Source organism: Vulpes lagopus, chromosome 12 (assembly GCF_018345385.1).
Source record: "Vulpes lagopus strain Blue_001 chromosome 12, ASM1834538v1, whole genome shotgun sequence".
NCBI lineage: Eukaryota > Metazoa > Chordata > Mammalia > Carnivora > Canidae > Vulpes > Vulpes lagopus.
The window spans coordinates 10000885-10028757 of NC_054835.1; the positions used below are offsets into that span (position 1 = coordinate 10000885).

A 27873-nucleotide genomic window follows, 5' to 3' on the forward strand; every position below is an offset into this window, starting at 1 on the left:
GGCCCTCCCACCTCCCTCTGCTGGGTCATGATCTGTCCTCCTCCACCCCTCCCGACCCTCACCAGGCTCTTCTCCCCTGTGGACAGCTCTGGCTCTAAGCCCTCTGCTTTGTTTTAGAAAGTAACTCGGACCCGGGTTTGGTTCCAAGAGCTGGGTCTCGTCACTCCCTCGACTTTTGCCCTGCGACAGTGACCAGGGCCAGCCATGTTCCTGGGGGTCTGGGCCAAGGCTGAGAAGGGGAATCAGCTGGGTGCAGGAGAGGCAGGGGCTGGGAGGGAGGCAGGGGCTCCCCTCTCCCCTGCAATCCTGCTGCCGCCTGGGCCTCAGGGCTGCCTCCCCCGAGGCCTTCTCTGGTCACCGTGCCAAGGTGCCTCTTCCTGCCTCAATGTGGAAGCTCCTTGAAGGCAAGTCCCACTTTTTCAACACGACATGCGTCATGGGGCAGGTCCTGATGCCCAGTCTCCCCAGTGGGACACAGGCTGTGGGCCCACCCTGATCCCTCATCCAGGAAGCACCCTGGCACCTCTGCCTGACTTGTCTTCTCCAGCCCATCCGTCTCCTCTGCTCACACTCTGGCAATCTGTCCTTGCTCACTGGCCAGATGTCAGGCTACAGGAGGAGTGGGCTTTGGGCTGACCCCCAGCTTTGCCAGGGGGTGGTCAAGTAGGTGGGTGCCTGTTCCTCTTTATGTGGCCAGAGAGTACCCCTCTGCGCCCTCTGTGGCCAAGGTGCCACTGCCCGCAAAGGAGGGAACACTGGGCCACCCAACCCTGGACCCACGCCCCGACCCATCTCTGTCCCGCCAGGCAGATACAACCACAGGGTGGGGAGGACAGAGTGGGGGGCTCTGGAGTCCCTCTGGGACTTCTGTGCTGGTGAGGCTGCCCTCCCAGGCACTCTAGTCCCAGGCCTGTACCTCAGCCTCGGAGCCCCACGCCCACCGATGGCCTCACAGGGCTGAGAGCCAGCAGACACGTGCCTTATGGGCTCAGGGACTGAGTGGCTGCATGGTGGCCAGCCGGTGGGCCTGGCTTCCCTTGATTGTCGGGAGTATGGCCTGTCCGGAAGCACGTGATCACTTCACCCTGCTCCGAGGAGGACAGGAGTGAAATTCTGTTTGTTGCAGCAGTCAGCTTAACTCCAGATTTTCTGGAAAACTGAGCACCACCAACCCCCTCTGCAAATTGACCGTATTTAAAATCCAGGCTGCCTGGATCCCCAGGGGCTGGCCGCACAGACACTCGGATATGCAGGTGAAAATCCCCTGCTTGGGGCTTAGCACACGCCAGCTTTTCTTTCTTTCTTAAGATTTATTTATTTAAGAGAGAGCGTGCAAATGTGCACACACGTGTGAGTGGGGGAGGAGCAGAGGGAGAGAGAGAAGCTCAACCAGACTCGCCCACTGAGCAAGGAGCTGGATGGGGCAGTGAGGAGGAGGGCTCTATCCCAAGACCCTGAGATCATGACCTGAGCTGAAACCAAGAGTCAGCCGCTCAACCAACGGAGCCATTCAGGCACCTCCCACACCACCTTTGTTAAAAGCTGCCCAAACCCTCTTACAAAGGAGGTGGCTGGTGCCAGCGAGTGTGGCCTACCATGGGGTACAGGCTAGACCTGGCAACCAGAGGGAGCCAGGCCTGTTCTGCTGCAAAGGCTCACTCCCAGGCTGAGTGAGGGATTGGCTCTGTGTGGCTGGGGGACATCACAGTCCCCAGGACCCCCAGCAGCCAGAGAAGAGGGATCTGGGATGCCTTTCACAGCAGCGGCTTAGAAGTGCAACTTTAAGGGCGAGAGGCAACAGAAGGGAGGCACAGGTGGGGTCTCAGGCACAGTGAGGGCTGACTCCAGGGCCTGCCCCAAAGGCACATCTGCTGGGTGAGGCTGCCAGGCCCTGGACTTCTTCACCCGCCTCCCATCTTCCTGATTCTAGGGCTGTGTGGTCTTTGCCTTCTCCTCATGGGGAGGCAGCCCTCTACAGTGTACGAAGGCCTTTCTGCATCCATTTTCCAGGTGAGTTCTGCTAACAGACTGAGTTAGGCAAGACTGGACTGGTCGCACATGAGGCTCGAGAAGGGAGGCACTGATGCAAGGTGGCTGCTGGGGTGAGCTGGGTGCTGTGCTGGGGTGAGCTGGCTGCAGGGCTCGGCCCCATTCATGGAGCCCTGGCTCTGCTGTCAGCTCCTCAGCCAGCTGGTGGCCTTGTCCAGTGTAGAAAAGCGGATCAACTTCAGGCTAGGTGGCTGGGGCTTCCTGTCATCCCAGAGGTACTCAGGGGACAGCACTTTGGAGGGCTTGTGCGAGATGAAGCGACGGTTCAGGTGACTCTCCTCCTGCCAGGCTGCCATGATGCCATTGGCCTTGTCTGCCAGGATGGCCATGTGGCAGCCTGTGGTAAACTCGTACACCTTGGCCACCCGCCCCCCAAAGACTGCCCCACCATAATAGAAGTCCCCCTCGTTGTCTGCCACAAAGGCTGTGGAAATATGCCTGCGCTCGTAGGGGAACTGCTGGCGGGGTACAGCATAGTAGCCTGGGTGAATTGCAGCCACTAGGTCCCCCAAGGTCTCGGGGCCCCATGGGTTCCGGAACACCATGTCCACATCGACACAGAAGAGGTAATCCACCTCGCGGTGTGCCCTCTGGGCAATATGCCGGCTGATGGTCTCCATCCGGCGCGTGGAAATCTCCTCCCAGCGGGAGTGCCTCTGGATGGGGATGATGCTGAGGAGGCGGCCGGGGCCCAGCGGGACCTGAGGAATGGCTGCAGGGTCATTAGTGAAGATATAGTAGTACACCTGGTAACCCTGCATGAAGAACTGCTCAGCCGACTCCAGGAAGTGCTGGACGAAGCGGGTATACCTGGTAGGAATGAGGAGCTCATCATCTGCTTTAGCCCCACGGGTCACTGCCCAGGGTCCCCACTCTGTGTGGGCACGGGGCCTGGGATCGACAGGCTGGGGTCCACCTTCCTAGCTTCTCACCTTGAAATGCAACTCAGGTCTGAAACCCTGGGGTTCTCTGGTCTCACATCCTCACAGTCACAGTACCACCCTCTATGACCATCACAGGAAGGATACTTAACGGATTCTTAAATTCACAAACTGAGCTAACTTTTAGTGAGCACTTACTAGGTGCCAGGTGGTAAGGGATTCTTAGCTCCTTCGAGACTCATAAACTCTGTAACGGCAGGCACCATGCATAATCCCCATTTTAAAGTTTATTTATTTATTTTTTAGTAATCTCTATACTCGCCATAGGGCTTGAACTCACAACCCCAAGATCAAGAGTCACCCAATCCACTGACTGAGCCAGCCAGGCACCCTCCATAATCCCCATCTTAAAGGCAGAGACACAGGCTCAGAGAGAGGAAGGTGAGCACGTGATGGGTAAGTGGATACATTAAAGCAAGGTGAGTGGTGCTGGGGGCCTGGGGCTGCAGGTCCCAGGTGGAGGAGAGTATAGGCCGCCCCTGCCCAGGTGAAAGGTGAGGGGACCAGGGGTATCACCTGAAGCAGGTGGGCCTTCTGCCGCCTGGCCAGCACCCAAGGTACTGAGGCCCCATCGTAGTTTCTCCCTCAGGAGTCCCAGAAAGAGACCCGAGGGTGGCTGTGAGGTGGTGGCTTCTAAAGACAAGGTCAGGTGGGGTGGGGGAGAGGAGAGGAAGATGGGAGGCATCCAGAGAGAAGGCAGGTCCAGAGTGGGGGGAGGGGGAGAGGGCCCTGAGGGCGGGGCTTGACCTGCCTGTGGCCTGACCATGGGCCCCCAGTTATGTGACATGGTCTTGAGCATTTCCAGCCCTTCATACCTGCCTGGATTGTTCATGGGAAGCAGAGAGGGGCTAGGCGGCCAAGGGGGTGTTGTCCCAAAGGTTCCTGCTGCTCCCTCACCTGGGCCACCTCCCTCCTTCCATGCCAGGGCCAGACCCCCTCCTTCAGGCAGCCCTCCTGTCATTACTCTCTACTCCCTACCTTCCCACATGCACAGCCTCTGGTTCAGGGCAGGGTCCTGGGTCCAGGTCCTCTCTCTTCCCCGACTGTAAGCTCCTAGGGCTCTATGACAAGCACCCACCCAGCCCACTACTCACTTCCCCACGGCAAACACCGTGAGCCCGATGGTCAGGTTCAGCGGCTGGTAGATGTGCTGCAGAAGCTCAGGGTTGAAGGTTCCCTCGGAGACAATGGGCGCCAACCAGGGTGTGAGCGTCAGCAGCTCAGTAGGCCTGACAGCAGGGGAGGCCATGGGGACTGAGGCCCTTCCCTTGGGAAAGCCTCAGCCTCATCCTGGCCCTGCCTCCCATGCTGTGTGACCCTGGGCAGCTTCATCCCTGTCTCTGGGCCTCCATATCCTCATGTGGGAAGTGGGGATGATCATAGCTCCTTCCCGGCTTGGTTGAGAGGAGGAAGAGTTAATGCACATCAAGTGTCAAAGGGAGCCTGGCACTCCATGCCCGCTAAGTGCCTAACAGGTGAGGGGTGGCCCTATTAGCTGGGAAAGTGGAGTGAGCACCTACTATGCAGGTGTACCTTTTTTTTTTTTTTTTTAAGTAGGCTCCATGCCCAGTGTGGAGCCCAATGTGGCACTTGAACTCACAACCCTGAGATTAAGAGTCGGACAGTCAAATGAACTGGGTGCCCCGAGCTGTGCCTTTTGCAAACCCCATCTCATCTAGTCCTCCATTCAACCTGCTATGGGGTGGGTATGATTATCCACTTGTACAGAAAAATCTCAGAGCAGTTGGGTAACCTGCTCAAGGTCACGTAGCTAGTGACAGACTACCTGGACCCCAAGGCCACCTGACACCCCCACCACCCCAGCTTCTAAATTAGAGCTCTGCCTCCCTCTTCATGTCCCCACACCCTTCCTCCCGCCAGATCTCTCCATTCTGCACCTAGGCCCTACCCAACACCTACCTCTGCTCCAGGAGCTTGGGCTGAGGGTGCGGTGACCTGCAACATGAAGGGCCAGTGGTGAGGGGGGGCAGCCCCCAGAGTCACAAAGGGGGAAATGGTGGTCTGCTTACCGTGTCACAGGCTGGAATGGCTTCTCCCCCTTATACTGCAGTTTCATGTTGCTGGTGGCAGAGGAGAGAGAGAGAGAGAGAGAGAGCGAGCGAGCTGTTAGTGCCAGGGCTGGGGACTAAGATGCTCAGAGCAGGAAGGACAGAGTGGAGGGTACACAAACACCCCCATGGGGCAGGAACCCATCCAGGTTCCAGGCCCACTCCCTGAAAACTTCCCCACTGCTTTGCCCACTCCACGAGGGTTGTACTCCCCCAAAAGCAGTCTGTCCGGGTCACTGAGGGGCAGGGCAGTGAGCTGGACCTTGTGCCGTCTGTCCCCAAGACTGACGTTTTCTCAGACACGTCACTCTGTAGGGGCCTGGCAGTGGGTAGAAGTTTCAAGAGGCTGCAAAGACCTGGCAAGCCCTGTTCTGCCTGCCACCTTCCTGCTTGGGGACCTTGGGTGAGTCCCCTGAGCCCACGGTGATGGTCACTTGTAGCACTGAGCACACAAACACCCATCAAGGCGTAGCTTCGATGGTATTTTGTGGGTGTGATTACCATCTACCCCAGCTGCCCTTAGGTAAAGATAATCCTGCATGGCCTGGGTGGGCCCTCTGGAATCAGGTGGGAAGGCCTGAAGAACAGAGCTAAGGTTTCCGTGGAGAAACTGTGTCAGCACCTGCCCGAGCTCCAGCCTGCCCTTGCTGGTGCCTGCCCCCCTCCTCCGTTCTGGGTCTGCAGTGGAAACCCTGACTGAGCCCCCACCCTTCCTCATCTGCATAAAATGGGTAAACTTCTTTCACCCTCAGAGCTGCCCTGAGAGTCAAGGTATGTGCCTGTGCCCAGCACAGAGCAAACACTTGTCCAGTCCAGGCATCTTGTTCCCTTCTTAGCAGGCAGCCCCTGTGGCCAGCCTCCACTAGCGTCAACCTGGGTGGAGCTGTGAGAAGGAGGGTCCTCAGGAAGCAGGTTGCAGAGCCTCTGGCTCAGTCACAAACTGGTTGGAAGGACCTGGCGCCAGACCTGTGACTCCCTCCAATAAAGTCCTTCCCCGGGGATCCCTGGGTGGCGCCGCGGTTTGGCGCCTGCCTCTGGCCCAGGGCGCGATCCTGGAGACCCGGGATCGAATCCCACGTCGGGCTCCCGGTGCATGGAGCCTGCTTCTCCCTCTGCCTATGTCTCTGCCTCTCTCTCTCTCTGTGACTATCATAAAAAAAAAAAAAAAAAAAAAAAGTCCTTCCCCAGAAGGTGGAAGTGAGGCCCAGAGAAGGCAAAGGCCTTCCCGCTCGAGGCTACCCGTGCAGTTGGAGCAGCTGCAGAAGAGGCCTGGGGCTGACTGTGAGGCCAGACCACCTGAGGACATGGCACCTGCCATTCACTGAGGGACTTTCAGTATGGCATCTTTGATGTTACCTTTGGCCTTCTTAAGTTTTCCTACCAATTTTTAGTCCCTGTTTCTCTCTATCTCTCTTTTGGTGGCAAAATGTACAAAACAAAGATTTACAATTTTAACCATTTTTAAAGAAAGATTTATTTATTCATTTTAGAGGGAGAGAAAGAGAGAACATGCGCACATGAGTAAGGGGAGAGGGACACAGAGAGAAAAATCTCAAGCAGACTCCCTGCTGAACATGGGGCCTGATGCAGGGCTCGATCTCACGACCCTGAGATCATGAACTGAGCTGAAGCCAGGCGCCAGACGATCAACCGACACAGCTACCCAGGTGCCTGCATTTTAACCACTTTTAAGTGCACAGTTCAGAGGCATGAAGCACATTCACACTGTCATGCAACCATCCCCACCATCCCTCTCCAGAACTTTCTCATCTTCCCAAACTGAACCTCTGTCCCCATGAAACACTGACTCCCCTCAGCCCCAGTAACCATTATTCTACTTCAGTTTCTTTCTTTCTTTTTTTTTTTAAACTTTTTATCTTTTTTTTTTTTTTTTAATTTTATTTATTTATGATAGGCACACAGTGAGAGAGAGAGAAGCAGAGACATAGGCAGAGGGAGAAGCAGGCTCCATGCACCGGGAGCCCGACATGGGATTCGATCCCGGGTCTCCAGGATCGCGCCCCGGGCCAAAGGCAGGCGCCAAACCGCTGCGCCACCCAGGGATCCCTCTACTTCAGTTTCTATGAATTTGATTATTCTAGTGATTTCATATAAGTGGAATCCTGTAACACTTGTTTGTCCTGTGATTAAACTCTTGAATCAACAATTTTTATCTATTTAAGATTCAAAAAAATTATTTAGCTGACAGAGGGAGAGAGAACAAGCAGTGGGAGCAACAGAGGGAGAGGGAAAAGCAGGCTCCCCACTGAGCTGGGAGCCCCATGTGGGGCTTGATCCCAGGACCCCATGATCATGACCTGAACCGAAGGCAGGTGCTTCACTGACTGAGCCACCAGGCGGCCGTTGAATCAACAATTCTTAAAAATGAGTCCATCAAATTGGCCGTCTGCCCTAGTTTCCACACAAACAAGCACGTCAGGTTCCCGCTCAGGAAGTGAGGGCACTCTGCAAAGGCAGCAGGTGAGGAGGAAGAGCCCTACCACAGCCCTGGCAATTGGCCTCCGCCTCCCCCCAAGCCCAGCCACACTCTAGCCTCATTAAACAGCTTGTCAATCATAAGAATACTGAAGCCACAGATGAGCTGGAGCCAAAAACAAACACCAAACAGACAACCCCCCCCCCAAAAAAAATACCCAAAACAAACCCGACTTCACACTCATAGGTAGGGAAACTAAAAGTAAAGAAATCTAGATGAAAAGATGGGAAGATGCGATGACCATTTAACACACACACAAATTCTCCAACTTCAATCTGTTAGAAAAAGAGCTGAGTAGAACCAGAAGATAGACAAGCTGGAGAAAGAAAAAAAAAAGTAGCAAATGCTTTTGGCCAAAGGTGGTGCTAAACAACCCAAAACAGGCCTGGGAGAGAAGGCCGTGGAGCAGGTGCATCAGGGAAGAGGAAATTTAGTTCTTGGGAAGGATGTGGGAGAAATGAGGGCCTCAGTAGGAATTAAAGAAATGAAATCAAACCCCAAGGGATAGCATTTCCCCATCTCTCCAATCAGCAAGGTGGTTTGGTTTTTGCTTTTCCCAACACCCAGTACTGCTTCCAGGACTGGCCTGGGAGTGGCATCTGTGTGAACAAGAGAGTTGTGAGCATGTGGAAAGCAATCTATCAAGATGGATCAAGAATCTCTCCATATCATCTGGCCCAGGGTGGGAACTATTAAATGAAAGGATTTTTAACATGGAAAAAGCTTTATATCTCAAGCTGCTCATTACAAACTCATTTAGAAAACTGGGGGAAAAAAAAACTGGGGAAATTGGAGGGGGCGCCTGGGTGGTTCAGTTGGTTAAGCATCTGACTTCACAGCTTAGTCATGATCTTGGGGTCCTGGGATGGAGTCTCATGTCAGGCTCCCTGCTCAGCGGGGAGTCTGCTTCTCCCTTTCAGCCCCTCTCCCTTGCTCATGCTCTCTCTCTCAAATAAATAAGTAAAACTTAAAAAAAAAAAAAAAATCCTGGGGAATTGGAAACAACCGAAATGCTCCCTGGTCATTGGTGGGGAAAAGGTAGGCATTCAAGAATTATGACACAGCTCCTGGGGTGATAAAAGGATGGTGACCACAAAAGAGTATGAACACACGCTGATGAATATAGCCAGTTTTGGGAACACAGGATAAAAATCTCAAAAATATATGATCGTAACTATTTTCAATAGCAAGCAGCCTTTTTGGTTTTAGAACCAAGTAAGATGCACAGTCTGTTCAGTTACAAAGTACAGCAACCAGGGAGTCGACCATGAACTTTGGAAGCAAAGTATAACTCAGACTGGACACAAGATGTGTTTTTTTCTTTTGTCTTTTCTGCTTTCCAGCTTCCAAATTGACTATACTCTGTGTGTGTGTGTGTTTTTAAAAGATTTTATTTATTTATTCATCACACACAGAGAGAGAGAGAGAGAGAGAGAGAGAGAGAGAGAGACTGAGACAGGCCGAGGGAGAAGCAGGCTCCCAGCAAGTAGCCCGATGTGGGACTCGACCATGGATCCTGGGATCACACCCTGTGCCAAAGGCAGATGCTCAATGCCTGAGCCACCCAGGCATCCCATATACTCTGTGTTTTTAACAGTGAAACATGCCTTGTGGTTAATTAGCAGTCCATGATCTAGATTTTATTTTATTTTTAAAACATTTTATTTATTCATGAGAGACACACAGAGAGAGGCAGAGACACAGGCAGAGGGGAAAGCAGGCTCCCTGCAGGTAGCCTGATGTGGGACTCCATCTCAGAACCCTCCAGGATCACGACCTGAACTAAAGGCAGATACTCAACTGCTAAGCCACCCAGGAGTCGCTATGATCCAGATTTTAAACTTGACTTTAGCTACCATGAAGATACCCCCTTGAGACTGACCCAGCCCACTTTTTCATTCTTAACTATCAAAAAGTCAGGTTCTGGGCAGCCCCGGTGGCGAAGCGGTTTAGTGCCGCAGTTTAGTGCCGCAGCAGTTTAGTGCCTCAGCAGTTTAGTGCCGCCTGCAGTGCGGAGTGTGATCCTGGAGACCCGGGATCGAGTCCCACATCAGGCTTCCTGCATGGAGCCTGTTTCTCCCTCTGCCTGTGTCTCTGCCTCTCTCGCTCTCTCTGAATGAATAAATAAATAAATCTTAAAAAAAAAAAAAAAGTCAGGTTCATTATGTGGCGGAAGACTGGCTACATGTTAATCTGCTCCTCAAATACACATTGCACACAAAATTTAGCAACAAAGTCAAGTCCTAAGAGCACTGTGTCCCAAGTACCTCCTAAGTGGCACGTGCTACAGCAGACTGTTTACAGGTGTTGTCATACTCTATGTTCCAGGTGGCCTGGGTTGGGGGGAGAACTATCCCATTTTACAGATGAAGCCAGTGAGGCTCAGAGCCCTGCAGCACCTCAAGCTCAAAACCTGGTGCCGGGGGGCAGGGAGGGAGGGTTTGCCAGGATGCTGGAGGACTGACATGGGCATTTTACTCCACATTTGTGGCAGCCCATAAATGACCCAAAGCTTATCAAAATAACCTGCGGAGGGACCTGAAAACTCTCCTAGTGCTCCCACTGCAAGCAGCCCAAAGGGCCCAAATTCTCCCTGCCCCATACTTACAAGATCTCTGGGCAGGGGAGATAATAGGGGACATAGGAGAAGGGCAGCCAGGTCTCCATATACATCCTGGAGAGGAAAAACACTTGCTGATTGTCACGAGGCCGAAAACCCACTTGGTGCACGTTAATGGGCTCAAAGGCCCCAAGTGGGGTGCATTTGGGGATCCCCCACCACTCTGGGTCTGGCTGACCTCAGAGGTCAAAGCCCTCTGGGTCTTCTGCAGTGTGGCCACTATTCACCCAGTCATTCATTCCCAGGACAGGAATGTTCTTGGTGCCAGGCCCTACACATGGGGGAGTAGGGTGTGGTGGTGGGAGGACTGCACAGAAGGAACAGGTGGGGTGAATTTTGGTGTGTGAACCAAATTTCCCAACACTTCATTAATGGGGCTAGAAGGATGGTCCAGGCAGAGGAATGAGCAAGTGCACAGGCCAGGAGGCCAGTACAAAGCAAAATCCAGAAACCAGAACTAGTTTGGTCTTTCTGGGGCTGGGTTTGGGGGACAGGTGTGCCAAGGGAGGAGGGTGGGACCTAGGAATCTGTAAAGGGGCCAAGGTTTGGGGGTTGAGATGCCAAGAAAGGGAGGAGTCTGGGGTGAAGGGAGGGCCCCACAGGGGCATGCTCACCACAGGGACCAGAGGGCAATGCCGGACAGCAGGCTGAATCCGAGGCCCAGGGCCAGTCTGCGGCAGCGCATTGCTGGGTGAAGCCTCGGAACCCCGGCACCTGGGGAGCCTGACGGGCTTGGTGAGTCGGCCCCCCTCTCCCAGGGCTGTCAGGCTCTGAGCCGGGGGCTCCGGGGTGGAGGAACACCTGCAAAGGAATGCTCCCCATCCTTGCTGCCCTGCCCTCCCCTGGGGAGCCCCAGCGAGACACCTCCAGTAGGTGGACATGGGGACAGGCTCAGCGCTCAGCCAAGCCTGCGGCTGCGCCTGGGGGGGCCGCCCGCCCCGCTAGTCCGGGCTCTCAGGTCTCCCTCCCCGGCCCCGCCCGCCCTCGGCGGGGAGCAGAGCGCGGCGGGGCCAGCAGGCCAGGCCAGCCTGGGGACTCGGGCAGCGGCGCAGGGCGGGGCTTGGGGAAGGATTCCTGGGGCGAAGAGGGGACACCGGAAATGGGGCCCGGGTGGGCCCCGCGGGGACCGGCCGGCCGGGGCGGGGGCTGCGCCGAGAGGGCGGCCGTGATGCCCCCGCGGCGGGCTGCGGGTGGGGCCTCGGTGGCAGGGGACCCTTGCTCCGGGGCGCCGGGCCTGGGCTCTCGGGGGACGGCGGGGACGCGCTCCAGCGCTCACTCCTCGGTAACCTTGGGCAAGTCACTGTCCTCCCCGCCCCAGCTCCCGCGCCCCTCGGCCAGGGGGCGCCGCACCCGCTCCCGGCCGGGACCCGCGGGCGACTTCCGCCCGCCGCCGCGGGCCGGGGCTCAGGGCGCTTGCGGGCGCCGCAGCGCGGGGCGGGGGAGCACGACTCACCCCTGCGGCCCGACGGGCTTCAGGACGGAGGGAGGGGCGCACCTCCACACGCAGGCCAGGGGCTCCGCTCGCCCGCGCCGCGCGATCCCGGGTGGCCACGCCGCGCCCACAGCCGCGCCCCGGGCTGACCCGACGGTGGGGCGGGCCGCGGGGTTGGGGGCGGGGCCTGCGGGGTCTGCGGGCGGGGGCGGGGCCTGCGGGGCGGGGTCCGCGGGCGGGGCGGGGCCGGCGGGGCGGGGCCAGCGGGGCAGGGAGGCGCCCGCCCCCCCCCCCCCCCCCCCCCCCCCCCCCCCCCCCCCCCCCCCGGCTCCACGCGCCCCGCCCCGGTCCGGGGAGCGGATGGGCCCTGGGCTCCTCCCTCTGCCGGGGTCCTGCCGCCTCTCCAGCCGGGGGCCGAGGCCCGCAGGGCGAGGAGCCCATCCGGGACCAGGGTGAGCGTGAGGGCTGGAGAAATCAGAAAAACTTTCGTGTTTTTAGAAGAACGGAACACTCACAGGAAGGAACCCCCAGCTGTACGTTTCGCTTCCTTGGCGGTTTCGGCTTTCCCCTTGCTCCCGGCCTCAGGGCTGGCGGGTGGCCTAGGGCACAGCCATGCGGTTTGGTTTTGGAATCTCCCTGAGTCCGCCCTGCCCCGCCCCGCCCCGCCCCGCCCCAAGGGAACTGCCATACTTTCCTCCTAGGGCTTGTTGGGTAGCATTTAGCACCGACCCTCGCCCCCGGGGCGGGGGCGGCCCTCTGACAGCTCGCTGAGGGCCCGGGGCCTGGGGGCAGAGGCCTTTGCTTGGGCACCCTTGAGGGACATACACAGGGACGAGGAGCGAGGCGCCCAGACAGTGAATGCGGGAGCGGTAAGGACGCTGAGTGGATACAGCGACCCACATGAGAGAGAAGGGAGGACCATCCAGGCTCCCAGAGGTCACAGGTTTGCTCAGGGTCACAGGGATGCAGCTTGCAGCTCATAGGCCCAGGTCTTCCTGGCCCCTGGGCATAGCTGCCCACATTCTTCAGGGGTGTCGCCCTATAAGGCAGGGCTTGTGTCTCCAGAGTGTGGGGGAACTGGTGAGTGCTGGCTGAAAGGCTGTTTCCATTTTTAGCTGCAAACACTAGTTCTCTGGGAGCAGTCTGAAACTATTTTTTTCTGAAGTAAGCTCTACCCTCAACATAGGACTTGAACTCAAGACCCCGAGATGGAGAGTCACAGGCTTTACCAACTCTTGACTTTTTTGCTGATTCTAGTTGCAGCTGTATACCCAAGGGACATAGCGGGGAGATGCTCTAAGGGCCTGAAGGCTGAGACTCAGGAATCATGGTTAGCACCACCAGAGTGACCTGGACACATTTCCACCTCTGGGAAGCCAGGTGCAAACTGGCTTCCAACCTGAGCAGTTTTCTTCACCAAATTCCCCGCTGTGCCTTCTGGACAATGATTCCTCCCTGGTAATTAAGAGGTGAGCCAGACAGGGCTCACTCAGCCCCATGGCTGTGGCAGGCAGGCCAGCACTCTGCCAGGACCATGGCCCTCTCCTGACCCAACCAGCCCTACTCCCTCAACTCCCAGGAGAAGAGAGATTCAACCTAGGACAGCCTCAGGGCTGGGCGGAAAGAAAGGTGAAGGAAGATGGGAAGGGATGTTCCTGATTTAAAGCATATGGCACCAAAAACTGGGGAGGGGGCGGAAGATGGGAGGGAGTGCAGGGTGTGCATTTGTGCATTTGGACGCCTTCCTAAAGGGAGCATGTAGGTGGCTAACCTAGGAACCCAGGCAGAGACACCCGAATCGCTCAAGGGAGCCAGGAGGAGAATCTGAAAGAACAAGAGCCAAACAATGAAAGCAGAGGCAGAGGGAGCGGCCAGGAGAAATTCGTACACTGGATTTCCACCTGCCCCCACCCTCTTGCTTGCTCTGTCCATATATATATGGAATTTTAAAAAAACCCTATTATTAAATATTACTTAAATGTCTTTTTAGGATGAGGAGGGCCCATGGGGGTTTCACGCTCCCTTCCTGGCTGTGAGTGTGAGTGGGGGCGGCATCTGAGGTTCACTATCTCGTTCTAGATGTCAGCACACAGGGAGTGGACGGGCAGATGGATGGACGAATGGACAGGGTGCCAAATGCATACGTGAACGCGTTCACACATGGACAGTTAACACAAGCGATTTCTCATCCGTAATAGAACAGGACCTTACATAGATTCATTTGTCTCTTTATCCAAGAAACTGTGTGTGCTACATGTTGGCACTGTTCTGAGGGTTCGGGCTTACAGCAATGAAGCGACACAGTTCCTACTCGCAAGGAGCTGACCCAAGAAGGGGTTAAATGAGAAATTCTGATCACAGGCCACAGGCCAGTGGTCTTATTGCTGGGATCAGCCTCCTTGTCCAGCAGCTTTGGACCATCCCAAGTGAGGCCTGTGGTGGAGGGGCTGTGCCCGTGCTACCCTCGATAACCAAGGGACCATTCATTACCCTCACCTGTCCTCGGGCTTCCCATCTGTAAAATGGGAGTGAGTTCACGAAGGAGATTGGGCAACATCCCAGGGAGTGGTTCCTCTTCCGGTTAGTGGCCAAGCCGGGCTGAGAGTCCAGGCCTCAAAAGCTGATCCTCAGGCTCCCCACGACCCACAGAGTTTCACAGTTGACCCCCTGCTGTGACCTACCTCTGGGATCCTGGAGGATGCCTCAGAGTGTTTCCCAGAAAGAAGGGGCTCCATGGTGGAGCATGCCTTGGAGCCTTGGAATGATCAGGAATAGCAGGAGACAGCAGGTCCCTGGACCTCAATCTTCAAGGATAGGTGGGAAGGTGTGCAGAGCCTCCAGTGCATGGACCTCTCTTTTTTGACCTTGAGGAAGAACCTTTTGTCTGGAGCAAGGGCCAGCCATTTCCCTGGGAGCCCAGCAGAAGGCAGCAGAAAGCCCAGGTTAGACCCAGACATCCATCTTAGCCCTGTGGGGTCTCGGTGCCGCAGGGTGGACGGACAGTGACAGGTGACAGGTGCCTGAGGACAGACCCCAAGTCTCAGCCCACCTGCCCAGGGTTCTGACCTCAATTTTCTGGGAGACCTTGGATGAAACCTGCTTCTCCTGGTATAAAAAGAGGCAATGGATTCCTCCCATTCTTCCTCTCAGAGCCCCCGAGGGATGGGGCCCTGGGGTGTATATGGCAGGTGGGGGATTCCAGGCCTCATCCCAGCATCACCCTGAGCAGCTCTGTCCTGTGTTTGTGACACTGAGCTTCTGCATTCAGTATCATCAGAACAACATACACCTGATGCCCCAAAAGAGTGGGGTTTATTTATATTTATTTTAAAAAAAGATTTTATTTATTTATTCATAAGAGACACACAGAGAGAGGCAGAGACACAGCAGAGGGAGATGTAGGCTCCCTGCGGGCCGCCTGATGTGGGACTTGATCCCAGGACGCTGGGATCACCACCTGAGCGGAAGGTAGATGCTTAACCACTGAGCCACCGAGGTGCTCCAAGAGTGGGGTTTTTAGGAAATGTGTGGGCTGCTGAGCACTGGGCCAGTCCTGACCCCCAGGGACCCTGCTCTTCTGTTCCTTGTTGTCCTTTGTGTTCAGAAGAACAAGGGGGCGGGGTGCAGCCTGGTACTCAGTCTGCCTGGAAGCCAGCTGAATCTGAGGGGCATTCTTGTTATAAATTTTTTTAAAGATTTTATTTGTTTATTTGAGACAGAGAGAGAGAGAGAGAGAGAGAGAGAGAGAGAGCGCCAGCGAGTGCATGAGCAGGGAGAGCCACAGAGGCAGAGGGAGAAGCAGACTCCCTGCTGAGTAGGGAGCCCTGTGCAGGACTCCATCCCAGGACCCCAGGATCATGCCAGGACCCTAGGATCATGACCCAAGCTGATGGCAGACGCTTAACCAACTGAGCCACTCAGGCAACCCCTCCCCCCCTCTTTTTTTATTGAATTTGGAGGGTCATTCGTTAATCAAAGTCCCATCATGCCACACTAGCTAAGGACTGGCCTGGCCCCAGGCAGAACCCACTGCTCCCCTGTTTGGCACCAGTCTGGTCACAGGGAGCAGATCCACCAAGCTCTTCTGAGGTCAGCATGCTTGTACCCTGGAGCAGACCCGGGATGAGGACAGGACAGCACCTCACAGGCACAGATCTGAGCCCCGGCCCTGCATCCAGGAGAGGAGCTGCCCGGCCGGGCACGGGCATAGAACCGGGACCCAACAGGACCCAGGGCATGTTCTGAGAGGCCTGTGAGCGCAGCAGGCTCACCCCAGGCTAGAGAGAAGGGCTGGTGCTTTGGAAATGGCCAAGAGCGACAAAGGTCCAGCCTCCTTCGTCATGTGAAAACAATATAAGTAATTCAATGTCATCTCCCAACTACCGAGCCCACACGGTTTCCTCCCCAAACCCTGAAACTTGGAGCCCTCGAGGCGGCCAAGGGAGTGGAGAGGTCCCTCCCCAGCGCAGGGAGAGGTCTGCTCTCTTCCTGGCATGTGACTCCTGGCATGAGATGCCCTCCCGGTTGAGCCACTTTGTCTCCTTCCAGGAACCAGAGGAAGGCCTAAAGACATGCGCCCAGCTGTCCCCTGCACACATGGGCGCGTCTGCCTGTCACTGAGAGCCCCGCAGGAGGTGCCTCCAGGGCGCAGCAGGGGGCTCTGGGGTCCCTGGCCGATACCACTGCTTGGTGGGCCACAAACCCACTTAGAGGAATAGACCGAGGTTTCTAATGCAGATAGAGAATGTCAGAGAGCCGCTCTCCCAGGAAGAGTCAGGGTCTCATGGAGTGTGTGTGCGCATGTGTGTACTTGGTGTTGGATGTGAAGTGTGTTCTGGACGTGGCATCGGCCACAGTGTGTGTGGTGTGTGTGTGGGGAGGGGACTGAGATATCCCAGGGCCTCTGACATCCCTGCTCAGGAGAAGGTGAACCAGCCAAAAAGGAGGACATGCAGGGAAGGAGCGGCCTTGTGCCCTCAGAGCAGGGACACCTGGCTGTTATTTACAACCCAGGAGAGTCCTTGGCACCTCAATTTCTGCTCAGAGCCGGGGGAACCCCAGTCCCCATGGGAGAGGTTCCCACACAGATGAATCCAGTTCTGCCCTCGGGCTCCGGCTCATGTAGAGGCAGCTGGGGTGACTACACCCCGTGGCTCACCCGCTGTGGCCGTTGGGGGTCCTACCACACATGTGATATGCAGGGCGGGCAGGAGAGGGGGACCTGGGTTGAGACCCCCACGTGGCAAGGGGAGGCAGACGCTCATGGTATGGGGGGTTCCCTGTTATCAAGCACCCGGGGCATGGCTCCAGGCTCCACCACAGTGGACGCTGGGTCACTCGCCCGCTGAGCACTTTGTGGATGCCCCTAACCCTCTCTGTTCCTTGTTTACAACCTTGCTACACACAGAGTAGGCCCCCTCCCTGCCTGAGGGCTCCCTCCTGCACCAGGGGGCCTCCACTCCTGCCAGCAGCTGCCAGCCTGCAGCCTGGAAGGGCAGACATGGCCTCCAGCCCTGGGGACAGAGCCCATGTGGGTGGGAAGTGGGCTCCTACTGGGCCCGAGGGCCAGGCCCCCGCTGCTCCCTCTCCTCCCTTAGGCTCCCTGACCCAAGTTCCCCGCTACGGGGGGACCTCTCTCTGCCCACACTCCACATGCTGGGACTGGGAGCAGACCTTCTGGACCCTCCAGACTCGTGTGCCCATGCCCTTGACATGTCAGAGGCTGGCCCCCCAGAGTCCTCAGAGGAGGCCAGCGCAGGAAGATGCAGGCGCTGCAAGGGGAGATGCCAAGTGGCCACTGCGGGACTGCACAGACCTCGCACAAAGCACGGGGCTCATGAGGTCCAGGGAGGGACGTGGGGAGTCCTGGCCAGGGTGTCCCTAGCTGGGGAGGTCCCTGAGGGGGCCCAGAAGAGGCAGGACACAAGGAAGACAGCAGGACAGAGCTTCCCAAGGGGGATGACGTCCGGGTCAGAGGATCACAGGGACCCTTGGGAGAACAAAAGGCCCTGGAGATATTGGCAGAAACGCTGTCATTTGGTCAGAAAAGTTGTGTCACAAAACCCCACTCAACACTGGATGAGGGACTCTTTGTTGGTTCCAGGAATCAGTGTGTATGAGCCATTGTATCACACATTGCGTGGAGTCTAGGATATACGTACTTGTCCTCACTAGACTAGATTCTTCTAGAGGAAGTGCCCAGCTTGAGTGTCTTCATTCTTTTGTTTGTGCAAGGGCCTCTGTTTTCAGGAGCAGATTCCTGGTGTTCATCACCGCTGCTAACCCTGAGGCCTGCCCCTGTCACCTCCCACAGTGGACCTGAGTGTCATGTGTGTGTGGGGGGGCACGGGGGCGGGGGCGCACACTGTTGAAACCCCAGTGTTTGGTGCACAGCAGGGACCCAGATCCTCTGGGTCTACTGAGGGAGGGAAGGAGAAAGGGAGGATTGGAGGGAGGATGGAGAGGAAGGGAGGGGAGGAAGGATGGGAGCTAGAGAGGGAGTGAATGAATGAGGGAGGGCATGAGAGATGAAAGGGAAGGAGGGTGGATGGGGGAAGGGAAACCACAGAAGTGGGGTCCATACACCAGGAGCTAGTATTTGGGGTGAGGTCCCAGGACATCACAGCCCCGGCCCTGGATGGTGGCACAGGCCCTGAGCAGCGGTCCTCCCCGTACTGACCTTCCTTCTCCTGGACCTGCCGTCATCCTGGATCCTCTCCACCGCCTCCTCCAACAGCTCTGAATGTGCCCAGGGGCCGGGTGGCAGGAGGGGACTCAGGAGGGCCTTCCCGGATCCGTGCCCTGAGGGGTGCGGTGACAGTAGCTACAGGGCCTCCTGTCAGGGGGACTGGGACCAGGGATGCCACCCATCTCCTCGGGCACTAGTGTTGTCCCTTCCCTGCCATCTCCCCGACCGTCGTGATGAAGGCTCCTGAAAATACACCTTTGAAAAACCGTGCCAGGGTTTCCGGGGGGTGAGTCTGAGGCCGAGAACGGCAGGTGATGTGTGCACCTGCTGGCTGGGATGGGTGCTGCTCCCTGTTCTCCCAGACACGGGTGCCGTCACCCTTCTCTCCAGTGACCTGCGGGGGCCTCTGTTCCCTCACGTCCTCACCAGGGCCGCTGGTCCCCGCACCATGTACCTGCCGGTCAGAGGGTGACCAGCGCTGCCCCATAGGGTTTCCTTTGCCAGAGTCCCTCCCCGGGAGCTCCCGTCTCTGACACATACTCCCCGCGTCCTCCCCTCCCCTTGCACGTGCGTGTGTTGGTCTCTGTCCCTGTGGACCCCATGGACGTGGAGCAGTGTTTGCACCAGAGGCTTGTGAAACCTTTCTCTGGCCTTGGGTTGTGACAATGCTTCTGCCCTCCGAGGGGTGTCTTCCAGCTTTCTGCATTTCCCCTGTTTCTGTGTTGGCGACAGGAGGAACCCACTGTCTGGGCTCCTGCCTGGGGTCTGGCTGTGGGGTTCCAGAAGGATCAGGGTTTGGACCACTTGAGTGTGCCCATATTTATTCAAGGGGCCTCTGTTATGATCTCCTCTTTCATCCTTCAGGGATTTCAGTACCGAAATAGGGGAATTCTGGGTCAAATACACACACACATACGGGGTCCCGTTTGAAAATCTGTGGGCAGTCAAAGGTACCTCCTGGGTGATTCCACTTCAGGAAACATCCAGAACACTTAAAGGAACAGAGAGAGAAAGCAGCTTAGGGCTTCCAGGGGCTGGGCTGGGTGAAAAATGGGCAGGGAGGGCTTCTGGGTCAGGGTGTCCTTTGGGGACTGAGATATTCTGTGACTACACAGTAGATGCAGGGCATTCTAAATTTTATTCATACTAGTAAATGGTGAAGTTAAATAAAATGTACTTTTATTTAAAGCCTAAAATGTATGATTCTAAAAAAAAAAAAAGTGAAATAGAAAAAAACAGAAAAAATCCTGCCCCTCAGAGAAACCATAATAAAGAACTCTTCTTCTTCTCCTCCTCCTCCTCCTCCTCCTCCTCCTCCTCCTCCTTCTTCTTCTTCTTCTTCTTCTTCTTCTTCTTCTTCTTCTTTTTAGAGGTTTTATTTATTTATTCATGAGAGACACAGAGAGAGAGACAGAGACACAGGAAGATGGAGAAGCAGGCTCTTCATAGGGAGCCCGATGCAGGACTCGATCCCGGGACCCTGGGATCACGCTCTGAATCGAAGGCAGACACTTAACTCCTGAGGCACCCAGGGGTCACAGAAACATTCCTAGGGGGACATCAGGGTGACCTTGTGGAGCAGGAGGTACATTCAGGGTGGTGGCAGCTGGCGCCCCCTGCGGGTCTACCCCATCCAGAGCAGGGCCTGGTTTCCTGCAGGAGGAGGGGGACCAGGAGCCAGGAGCTCTCCCTGTACAGGTGGCACCTGTCCCTGCACCCCTGTCAGGACACCTGCTGGCTCCAGGGCCCCTGCAGGAGTCTCTGTGGACACCCCCTCTCCCCCCAGAGCTGCAGATGCAGGAGCAGCCTCTGCAGGGGGCCCTCTGGCTGTAGGAGGACAGTCCTCAGGTTCTGGAGGGGTGCGGGCTCCCACCCCTGCTCCTGGCTGCTCCATCTCTGTGAGAGGCATCGTGAGAGGGGCTCTCAGGGGTCAGATGGGGACCCCGTGTGAGAGGAGAGAGACCCCCCACATGCCTGCCTCTCTGTGAGCCCCTGTAGGGACAGACCCAGTCCAGGGCCTCCCAGAGGGGCCGCAGCCAAGAAGGAACCTCACCCCCAGGATGTCTCCCCTACAGCTGTACCCCAGCTGGGTGCTCTGAGCCCAGTCTTGGCTCCTTGCCCCACCCTAGCCTCTGAGGCTCCTCCCCGTGGGACCCAGCACCTAACCCTGCCCAGACACCCACAGATACCCTGCCCCAGCTTCTCACTCTGGAAGTCAGTTTCCATGAGTTCCGGCTCTAGGACCAGAGTTCAGTGTAGGATGACCAGGGACCGTGGCCTGGAGACCACTCTGTGGAGACTCCATCCTTGCGTCCACACTGGCCCTGCTGGGTGGTGGGGCACAACTGTACCACTGGAGGGAGGTGGGACCTGGTGTCCCCCACCTCTCACCTCCAGCCTCTGTGGTGCTCTGCAAAGAGGGGGACGGGCAGCCACCCGGAGCCCTCACAGCCCCGCCCGGACCTCCTCCCTGTGCTCCTGCCCACTCCCCCTGTGCTCCCAGATCACACACAGAGCTGGGTGTACACAGCCTTGCACCCGGGACACAGCGACCCATCCCTGCAGGGCCTGGGGTCAGCCCTGGGCAGAAGGGCACGGCCCCCCCACCCTATCCCACTAGGCAGCCTGGACCTGGGGAGTGAACAGCACCTGCCCACCAGGCATCTGTGCCCTCATCAGCCTTCTCCTGCTCAGGGTGGGCGCACCCCACGTGACCCCTCTTTACACACACACACACACACACACACATGCACACACACAAAGGAGGAGGGTGATGGGGCTGCTTGGTGGGATCACAGCAGTGTCTGGCCAGACTGGGACTCTCAGTGTTTCTTGTGGGCCTCTCCAGGCACATGGCGGAGCCATCAGGGTGACAGGTCACCTACAGTCTGTAGCATGGAAAAGGCTCTCACTGCGGGCTTCCTGAGAACACATCCTGGGTCAGGAGGACACACCAGGACCACTCCTCCTTTGATCCCACCTGGGGAGCTAGTTCATGTGTGTGCGTGCAAGCACAACCTTGTACCTGGGCCCACACGAGGATGCTCAGAGAAAAGGGCCCCGTATGGGAGTGGTGCTCAGGGGTCACCCAGGACCTTAGGTGCTCTCATCCCCAAAGGAAATCCCCCCTCCCCAGGAAGGTGAAGTCGGGGCCTAGGAAGAGGACCCTTCTTCTCCTCCAGCCTCTGCTCACCCGGTGGGTCCCAGGCCAGTCCCTGTCTCTCCTGACTTAGGTTCCCAATTGCCCCAGGCGGGGTTGGAGGAGGAACATCATCATGTCGCTCAGCATGTCTAGGTGGCACCTACCGTTTGAGAGGGTTTGACGCAGAGCACTCTGGTTGGGCGCTATTGTCTCACCAACGGTTGGAGGCCAGTGGATCCTGCACAGGTGCACGCAGACCAGCAGAAAGCATGTGCATGGGACCCCACCTCGCAGCAGGCGCGCACCGCCAAGGGATAGCTGAGGGGTTAGTCCCATGAGTCCTTGTCTCCAGGGTCTGCTCAGTGACCTGACTCACATCCTCTTAGGCTGGGGCCACCTCCAGTCCTGCCAGGCAGGGCTGCTGACCTGAGTGGATATGGAGACCTGGAGACAGAGAGATAGGAAATATCTCCCACCTGCCGTCCTGGCCCCCACGTGCCACGTGGGTTCATGACTGGGTCAGGGGAGGTGGAGGTGGAGGTGGCCTCCAGTCTGGGCGGGGAGGTCAGGCTGCCTTTTCCTCCTCTACATCCCTCCCTCTGTTCCTGGCAGCCCCCAAGCGCCCCACAGTCCAATACTTTGGACACCTTCATCTCCCTGCTTTAGTTCCCAACACACCCTCCTCAAGCAGGAGTCACTGACAACATTCTCAAACTAGGAAACGTAGGTCCCAGGAGCTACCACAGGAGCTTTCCGGTCACAGGGCTGTGACATGGCCCTGCTGGGGGTGTGAACCCAGGGCAATCTGGCATAAAGCCTGAGCTTGCACACAGGTCTGAGGAAGTGGCCTCTGAGGACAGGCTTGGAGGTGAGGCCAACCTGGAGGGGGCCATGGGGACAGGCAGTGGTAGCAGGGGCTCTGAGGAACAAAGACTTTGGCATCCCTGGGTAGTAAGTACTAGGAGGCTGGAAGGGGTGAGGGGTGCACACTGTGAAGGGTTTTTTGGACCAGACTACGCAGGGATCTCTGGAGGTTGGGCAAGGAGTCAGGGGTCACTGCAGGTTTGGAGGCCCAGGGGACACAGTCTGGACAGTCTTTCCAGAGCCACTTCTTCTAGATGTGGAGGGAGCTTGGTGGGCATGTTATTGCCCCCACTCAAGCATGGATCACCAAGCCCCAGCCAGGGAGCAGGTGACTGCCTCAGTTTCCTCCTGTGCAGAGTGGTGTCCATGTGGTCTTCTGCCTCTGCCCAGCCATGGACATGCTGCCTGGAAGATCCAGCGATGGTTTCTGGCCAGGGTAGCAGCTCCAGTGAGGCCAGTACTCAGAGAGGCCTGAGTGAGGCTACCGGAGGGACTCCCCACCTGCCAGTTCACCAGGACGCTCTTGTACCTTTTGCCGATCTTCATAGTAGGGCTGACACGGTTCAGGCATCATCGCCCACCTGCTGCATGCAGAGCTGCAGCGAGGAGCCATGGATGCAGATCCCGAGACACAGAGCTCCTGTGAGCCTGAAGCTGCCAGGAGTGTGGTGGAAGCTGAGGAGGACGAGGTGCTGCGTGAAGCTTAGCTGGTGCCTGCGGTTTCCAGAGGTAACTGGGAGGTCAACTCTGGAAGTTGAGGAAAGGAAAGGTCAATGGAAACTCTGGATTGTGCAGGGCACCCCCTGCCAGCATCTAGCTCTGAGGCTTCTAGAGACTGTGTCTTCTTGGCCCTTTGTGGGTGTGGATTGGGGCCCCAGGCCCCAGGAAGGGCTGTCTGTCAGGGAGAAAGGGCAGGACAGTCACCTTCTTGTCTTGGCCACCAGGGGACTCTGGGACAAAGCCCATGTGGATCTCATCCTCTACAAGGGGCTGAGGGAGCTGGCTGAGTACATGCAGAGCGGGCAGGCAATGTCCCTGCAACCAAGGAGGGGCTGCATCTAAGCTGGCCACAGGACTTGGAGTGAGGGCTCCTTTGGGTCTTGGGTGCTGTGTTGGGGGTCTGGTGTCAGAACTGAAGGGCTGGCTGACTTTGCATGGATTGGACACCATGGGTGAATGGGTGCTCTCGGGTGTCCGTGGCCACAGATGGACCTGGAACACACAGGGGAAGGTGTGAAGGAAGTGCCCAGAGACAGTGCCCACAGCCATGCAGCATTTCCTGCCCGTGGGCAGTGCTTCCTGGCAAAATGTAGCTAGTCTTCCTGTTCCCACAACACAGAAGGTGCCTGAGTGAGTGGTTCCTCAGAATCCAGGTCAGTCTGTTGCTGGCCTGGAATGCCTGTTAAGGTAGTAATTGCCCAGGTAGCCTGACCCAGTCCAGTCTGTAATTGCTTCTCTACCCAACATCCCAGACCTGGAAAGTTGCCCTCTGGCTGGTGCCGCAGGAATGGTTAGAAGTTTCCTCTGAGGGCTGCCCCGGTGGCACAGAGGTTTGGTGCCGCCTGCAGCCTGGGGTGTGATCCTGGGGACCCAGGATGGAGTCCCACATCGGGCTCCCTGCGTGGAGCCTGCTTCTCCCTTTGCCTGTGTCTCTGTGTCTATGAATAAATAAATAAAATCTTTTTTTTTTTTTTAAAAAAGGTTCCTCTGATTCAGTAGAAGATCAAAGTTACTACAGCAAAAGAAATTATGAAGATTGGAATGGAGATAAATGGAAGAGAAGAACACTTGAAGAAATCAGTGACAAGAACAGTTCTCTCTTTTGCAGATTTTACCAAAACTCACAAGGAGACAAAAATGGAAGCATTTTATACCGGCAGTTGCCTACTGAAGTGACGTAGATAATTCTAGAAGCACACAAACTACCAAAACTGACTCAGAAGAAATGGAAAACCTGAGTAGACCTATAATTGGTACATTGACGGAAGCAGTCATGAGAACTTGCCAACAAAGTAAAGCCCAGAACCTGATGCTTTCCATGGTGATGTGTCCCACACATTTGAAGAAGACATAATACTCATGCTTCTGAAATTCTGCAAAAAGTACAAGAGGAGGGCACACTTCCCAACTCACCCTGGAATGCCAGCATTGTCCTGATTCTAAAGACTGACAAACATCTTTGAGAAAAGGCAACTGCAGCCCAGAATCAATTATGAAGAGAGATAGAAAAATCCTAGCAAACAAGATTCTAGCAGCACACTGACAGGACTCTACATCATGACCAAGTATGATTTAGGCCGGGGAGACAAAGGCTGTTCTCTATACTAATCAATGTCCTAAGCTAAATCAGTAAGACACATCCTCTTGGTTGTTGTAGGATAAGCTTTGACAAAACCCAAACCCTTTCATGATACATGCTCTCAAGAAAATAGAAATAGAATTTTCAATTACAGGGAAGGAGGAACACCTGGGGCACTTGGTTGAGTATCTGATTCTTAGTTTGGGCTCAGGTCATGATCGCATGGGTGTTGAGATCTAGGACCCATTGGTCTCTGCCCTCAGAGGGGAGTTTTTTTTTTTTTTTTCAGAGGGGAGTTTGATTGGAGATTCTAACCCTCTGCACCTACCCCCATTCATGTGCACACACCCTTTCTCTCAAATAAAGAAATAAATCTTGCAGCTGGTGTTGGCTCTGGAGCTTGCCAGGTTCCAACTGGAACTGAAGGCAAAGCTAGTACTGGACATGAGAGTGACTTGAGCTGGTTCTAGCTCTAGATCTGGTGCTAGAGAAGTATCTCTGGCGCTTTCACAGGAATTGTTGATCAAATTTCCTTTCTGGCATTCGAATTTGAATTGGGTCTAGTGTTTTCTGGTCCAGTTTCAATGTGAGAGCTGCTGCTAGAGCTTCATCTTCCTCAGGAGCTTGTCCTCGAGATACCTGTCCACAGAAGCTGCTGTAAGAAGTGCTCTAACATGGGCATGGGATGGAACTTTGGAGCTCAAGCTAGATCAATGCTGCAGCTGGCTCCTCCTCTGAACCCGGCTTTGTCTGTAAGTCTGCAATTGGTTTGGACCTTCTTCTGTCTCTAGATGAGTCCTGCTGCACTTTCCTCCTATGCAGAGCAGGGTGCTATGACATCCCCCTTTCCAGGAAGTCCTATTGGGATCCTTTACAAGGAGGCTTTCAAAAGAGGCCTGCTCTCAGAGAGGAGGACCAATAGGAGGAGGAGCTGTGTTGGCACAGATGTGCCAGAAATCACAGGGATGATGAGGAAGCAGACACTGGGGTGGGGGATCGGTATGATCAGTAGATTCTCTGGATCCTGCAAGGCACTCCAGGCTGGAGTTCAGCTCCAGGGCTTTTAGGAGCTGGGGTTTCCTGGCCCCATCTGTGCAGGTGGAGTGGGGATCCCTAGCAATTGGAAGGGCTGTCGGGAGAAGGGATTGGACAGTCAGCCACTTTTCCTGGCCATCTGGGAACTCTGGGTCACAGCTCATGCCAATCTCCTCCATGTTGGAGTTAGGGGAGGTCATGGAGTGGCAGTGTCCCCAGTACTGAGGTCTGGGCCCCATCTGAGCTACTCCAGGCCTTGTGAGTGGGAGCTGGCCTTGTCCCTGGCCCAGGATGTTTGCAGGGGCCTGGTGCCTGCAGGGAAGGTGAATTCTGCAGTGTCCAGGCCAGGTGGGGGAGAGGTGTTCTGGAGTGCCCACAGCCAGAGATTGTGGGACCCATATCAGGAAGGTAGGAGAGAAGTGTGGAGTCGGCAGTAAGTGGAGCTGGCAGGGCTCTGTGCCCATGAGCAGGGCTCTTGGGCAAGAACAGGACTCCTTCAATCGCAGATTAGGTCACCTGTGTGTGGTCCTCGGAAATCCAGGTCACTCAGTTGAGAGCAAGGCATTATGCCCAGCGGCTGGACAGACCCAGCCTGATATTATTCCTGGGGTGGTCTGACCTGGCAGGTTGAGGTAAAATTACCTGGGTGGTCTATGTCACTCAGGTGATGCCCGCTCATTTTGGGGGCCTCTGCAGGGGGGCATCCAGGGTGAAATCTGGGACCAGGCAGCCCTCCTGTACATGAACACATGCCCACCCGTGCTAGTCCACGTCCCGTGCAAACACAGGCACAGGGAGATGGGTTCCGGCGTCCACCTGGCCTCTTCCTGCGGTAAGTGAGGGTGCATGGCAGGGCATCCCTGCTGTCCTCTGCGGGTGCCGTGTGCCCATGAGATTTACAAGGTGCGGGGAAGGGAGCACCGGCTGACCAGCAGCGCTTTAACTTGCACACTTCAGGATGAAAATCCAGATTTCAGGAAGGTGACCTGACGGTCCCTCTGTGGCTTTCATCAGACGGTACTTCCCGCTGCGGGAAGGACATGGCCCTGAGGTCTCAGGCAGGTGTTGGCCCCCCACCGACGGAGCTGCAGAGAGGCCACTGGTGAGGAGCCAGGAGACCTCAAAATGCAAACACAGTATACAACCCAGTAGTGAACAGCGGTTCCTGGGGGTGGGGTGGAGGGACAGAGAGGCATACCAGGCTGCAGAAGCAGGCCCTGTGGGGAGGGGCGGCCCAGGCTGCCCCCCGGGACTACTCAGGTCTGAGCAGCATACTCAGCGACACGAGGAGGCCCCTGTCCTGCCCTGGATGTAGGGGCTGGGTGCAGGGCAGCGGCCCCACCCACACCACCGAGGATACTGCGCTGGTGGCCCACCTGGCCCCTATCATCCCCTGTCCCCGGAGGGTCCCTTGGAACGCTGCAGGGTGAAGGCTGGTGAAAACCCACAGGGGTAATGGGACTTGTTACTGGTCACCGCTATGCTCCTGGTACTGGGGGTGCTGGGGACACAGCAGGACAGGGGAGAGGGGGAGCCCCTGCCAAGTGAATAGCAACCTGGACGTGCAGCAACACTGAGCAAGACACTTTCAGGGCACTAAGGACCCAAAGGCACGGGTGGGCTTCTGGGACAGGCAGGTGGGGTTGGGGTGCTCCAAGAACATCTAGGGGGCCCTGGGGGCTACTTGTAAACCGACATAGAAGGATGACCCTGGCAGGAGGGGACCTGCAAGGTTGCCACCCTGGAGATGAACCCCAAGAGAGCCCAGGCAGCCAAAGGAGAAGGTGAGTGTGCTTAAGGCCAGAGAGAGGCAGGGGCTGGCCTCCTGGTGAGGAGAGGAGGGTCACCCCCAGCCCTCCCCCTGCTGCTGCAGTGCTTGCTGAGCCCGCTCTATCTGACCTCTGGGCCCCGAGGGGGGCGCAACCTGACCACCTGGTGACTTGACGGTGCTGGGGGCGGCCACCAGGGCAATGACCCGGGAGGGCTGGGCTCGGGATTCAGGACCACGGTGAGATGAGTGCCATGCCACCAACCAGGGGCCGGGGAGCTCAGGGGGCTGTGATGTGGAGAGGTCCCCAGACCCCGGCTTGGGGAGGGCCAAGGGAGGGCCTCCTGCCCCAGGTCATCCAGGAGACTGACTCCCCGGGGTTCCCCAAGGGCTTTGCCCCTCATGTGGCCATGACCTGAACCCAAGGAGTCTGGGCCGCTCCCTCCGTCCACCCCCGCCCTCCCCACCC

General features: G+C 56.6%; 1 protein-coding gene and 1 long non-coding RNA gene across 4 annotated transcripts; one reads left to right on the forward strand and one right to left on the reverse strand.

Annotated features, from left to right (window-relative positions):
* Nucleotides 1-1373: 1373 nt before the first annotated feature.
* On the reverse strand, nt 1374-11792 carry GBGT1 (globoside alpha-1,3-N-acetylgalactosaminyltransferase 1 (FORS blood group)). Of its 3 annotated transcripts, none has more exons than XM_041726527.1 (7): nt 11672-11792; nt 10791-10977; nt 10165-10230; nt 5021-5071; nt 4911-4946; nt 4085-4219; nt 1374-2859 (listed from the first exon to the last, which is right to left on the reverse strand). In XM_041726527.1, exons 2-7 carry the CDS (start codon nt 10859-10861, stop codon nt 2175-2177), a joined length of 1044 nt encoding a protein of 347 aa, XP_041582461.1. In that variant the 5' UTR covers nt 10862-10977; nt 11672-11792; the 3' UTR covers nt 1374-2174. The 3 variants fall into 3 exon arrangements, with proteins under 3 accessions (XP_041582461.1, XP_041582462.1, XP_041582459.1); XM_041726528.1 differs by having other exon boundaries at nt 1374-2761; nt 11630-11783; XM_041726525.1 differs by having other exon boundaries at nt 11630-11783.
* On the forward strand, nt 10804-24979 carry LOC121473805. The gene is made up of 3 exons (XR_005983232.1): nt 10804-10911; nt 22854-23031; nt 24004-24979. It is a non-coding gene; the product is annotated as an uncharacterized LOC121473805 (long non-coding RNA).
* The last annotated feature ends 2894 nt before the right edge of the window (nt 24980-27873 follow it).

Bases quoted from the DNA above. Each gene is read 5' to 3' on its own strand.
- GBGT1 (XM_041726527.1), bottom strand. From the start codon at position 10,861: ATGCGCTGCCGCAGACTGGCCCTGGGCCTCGGATTCAGCCTGCTGTCC. The intron at 4,947-5,020 runs GTAAGCAGACCA...TTCATGTTGCAG, and splicing joins CCATTCCAGCCTGTGACACG to GTCACCGCACCCTCAGCCCA. The intron at 4,220-4,910 runs GTAGGTGTTGGG...CCCTGCTGTCAG, and splicing joins CCCAAGCTCCTGGAGCAGAG to GCCTACTGAGCTGCTGACGC.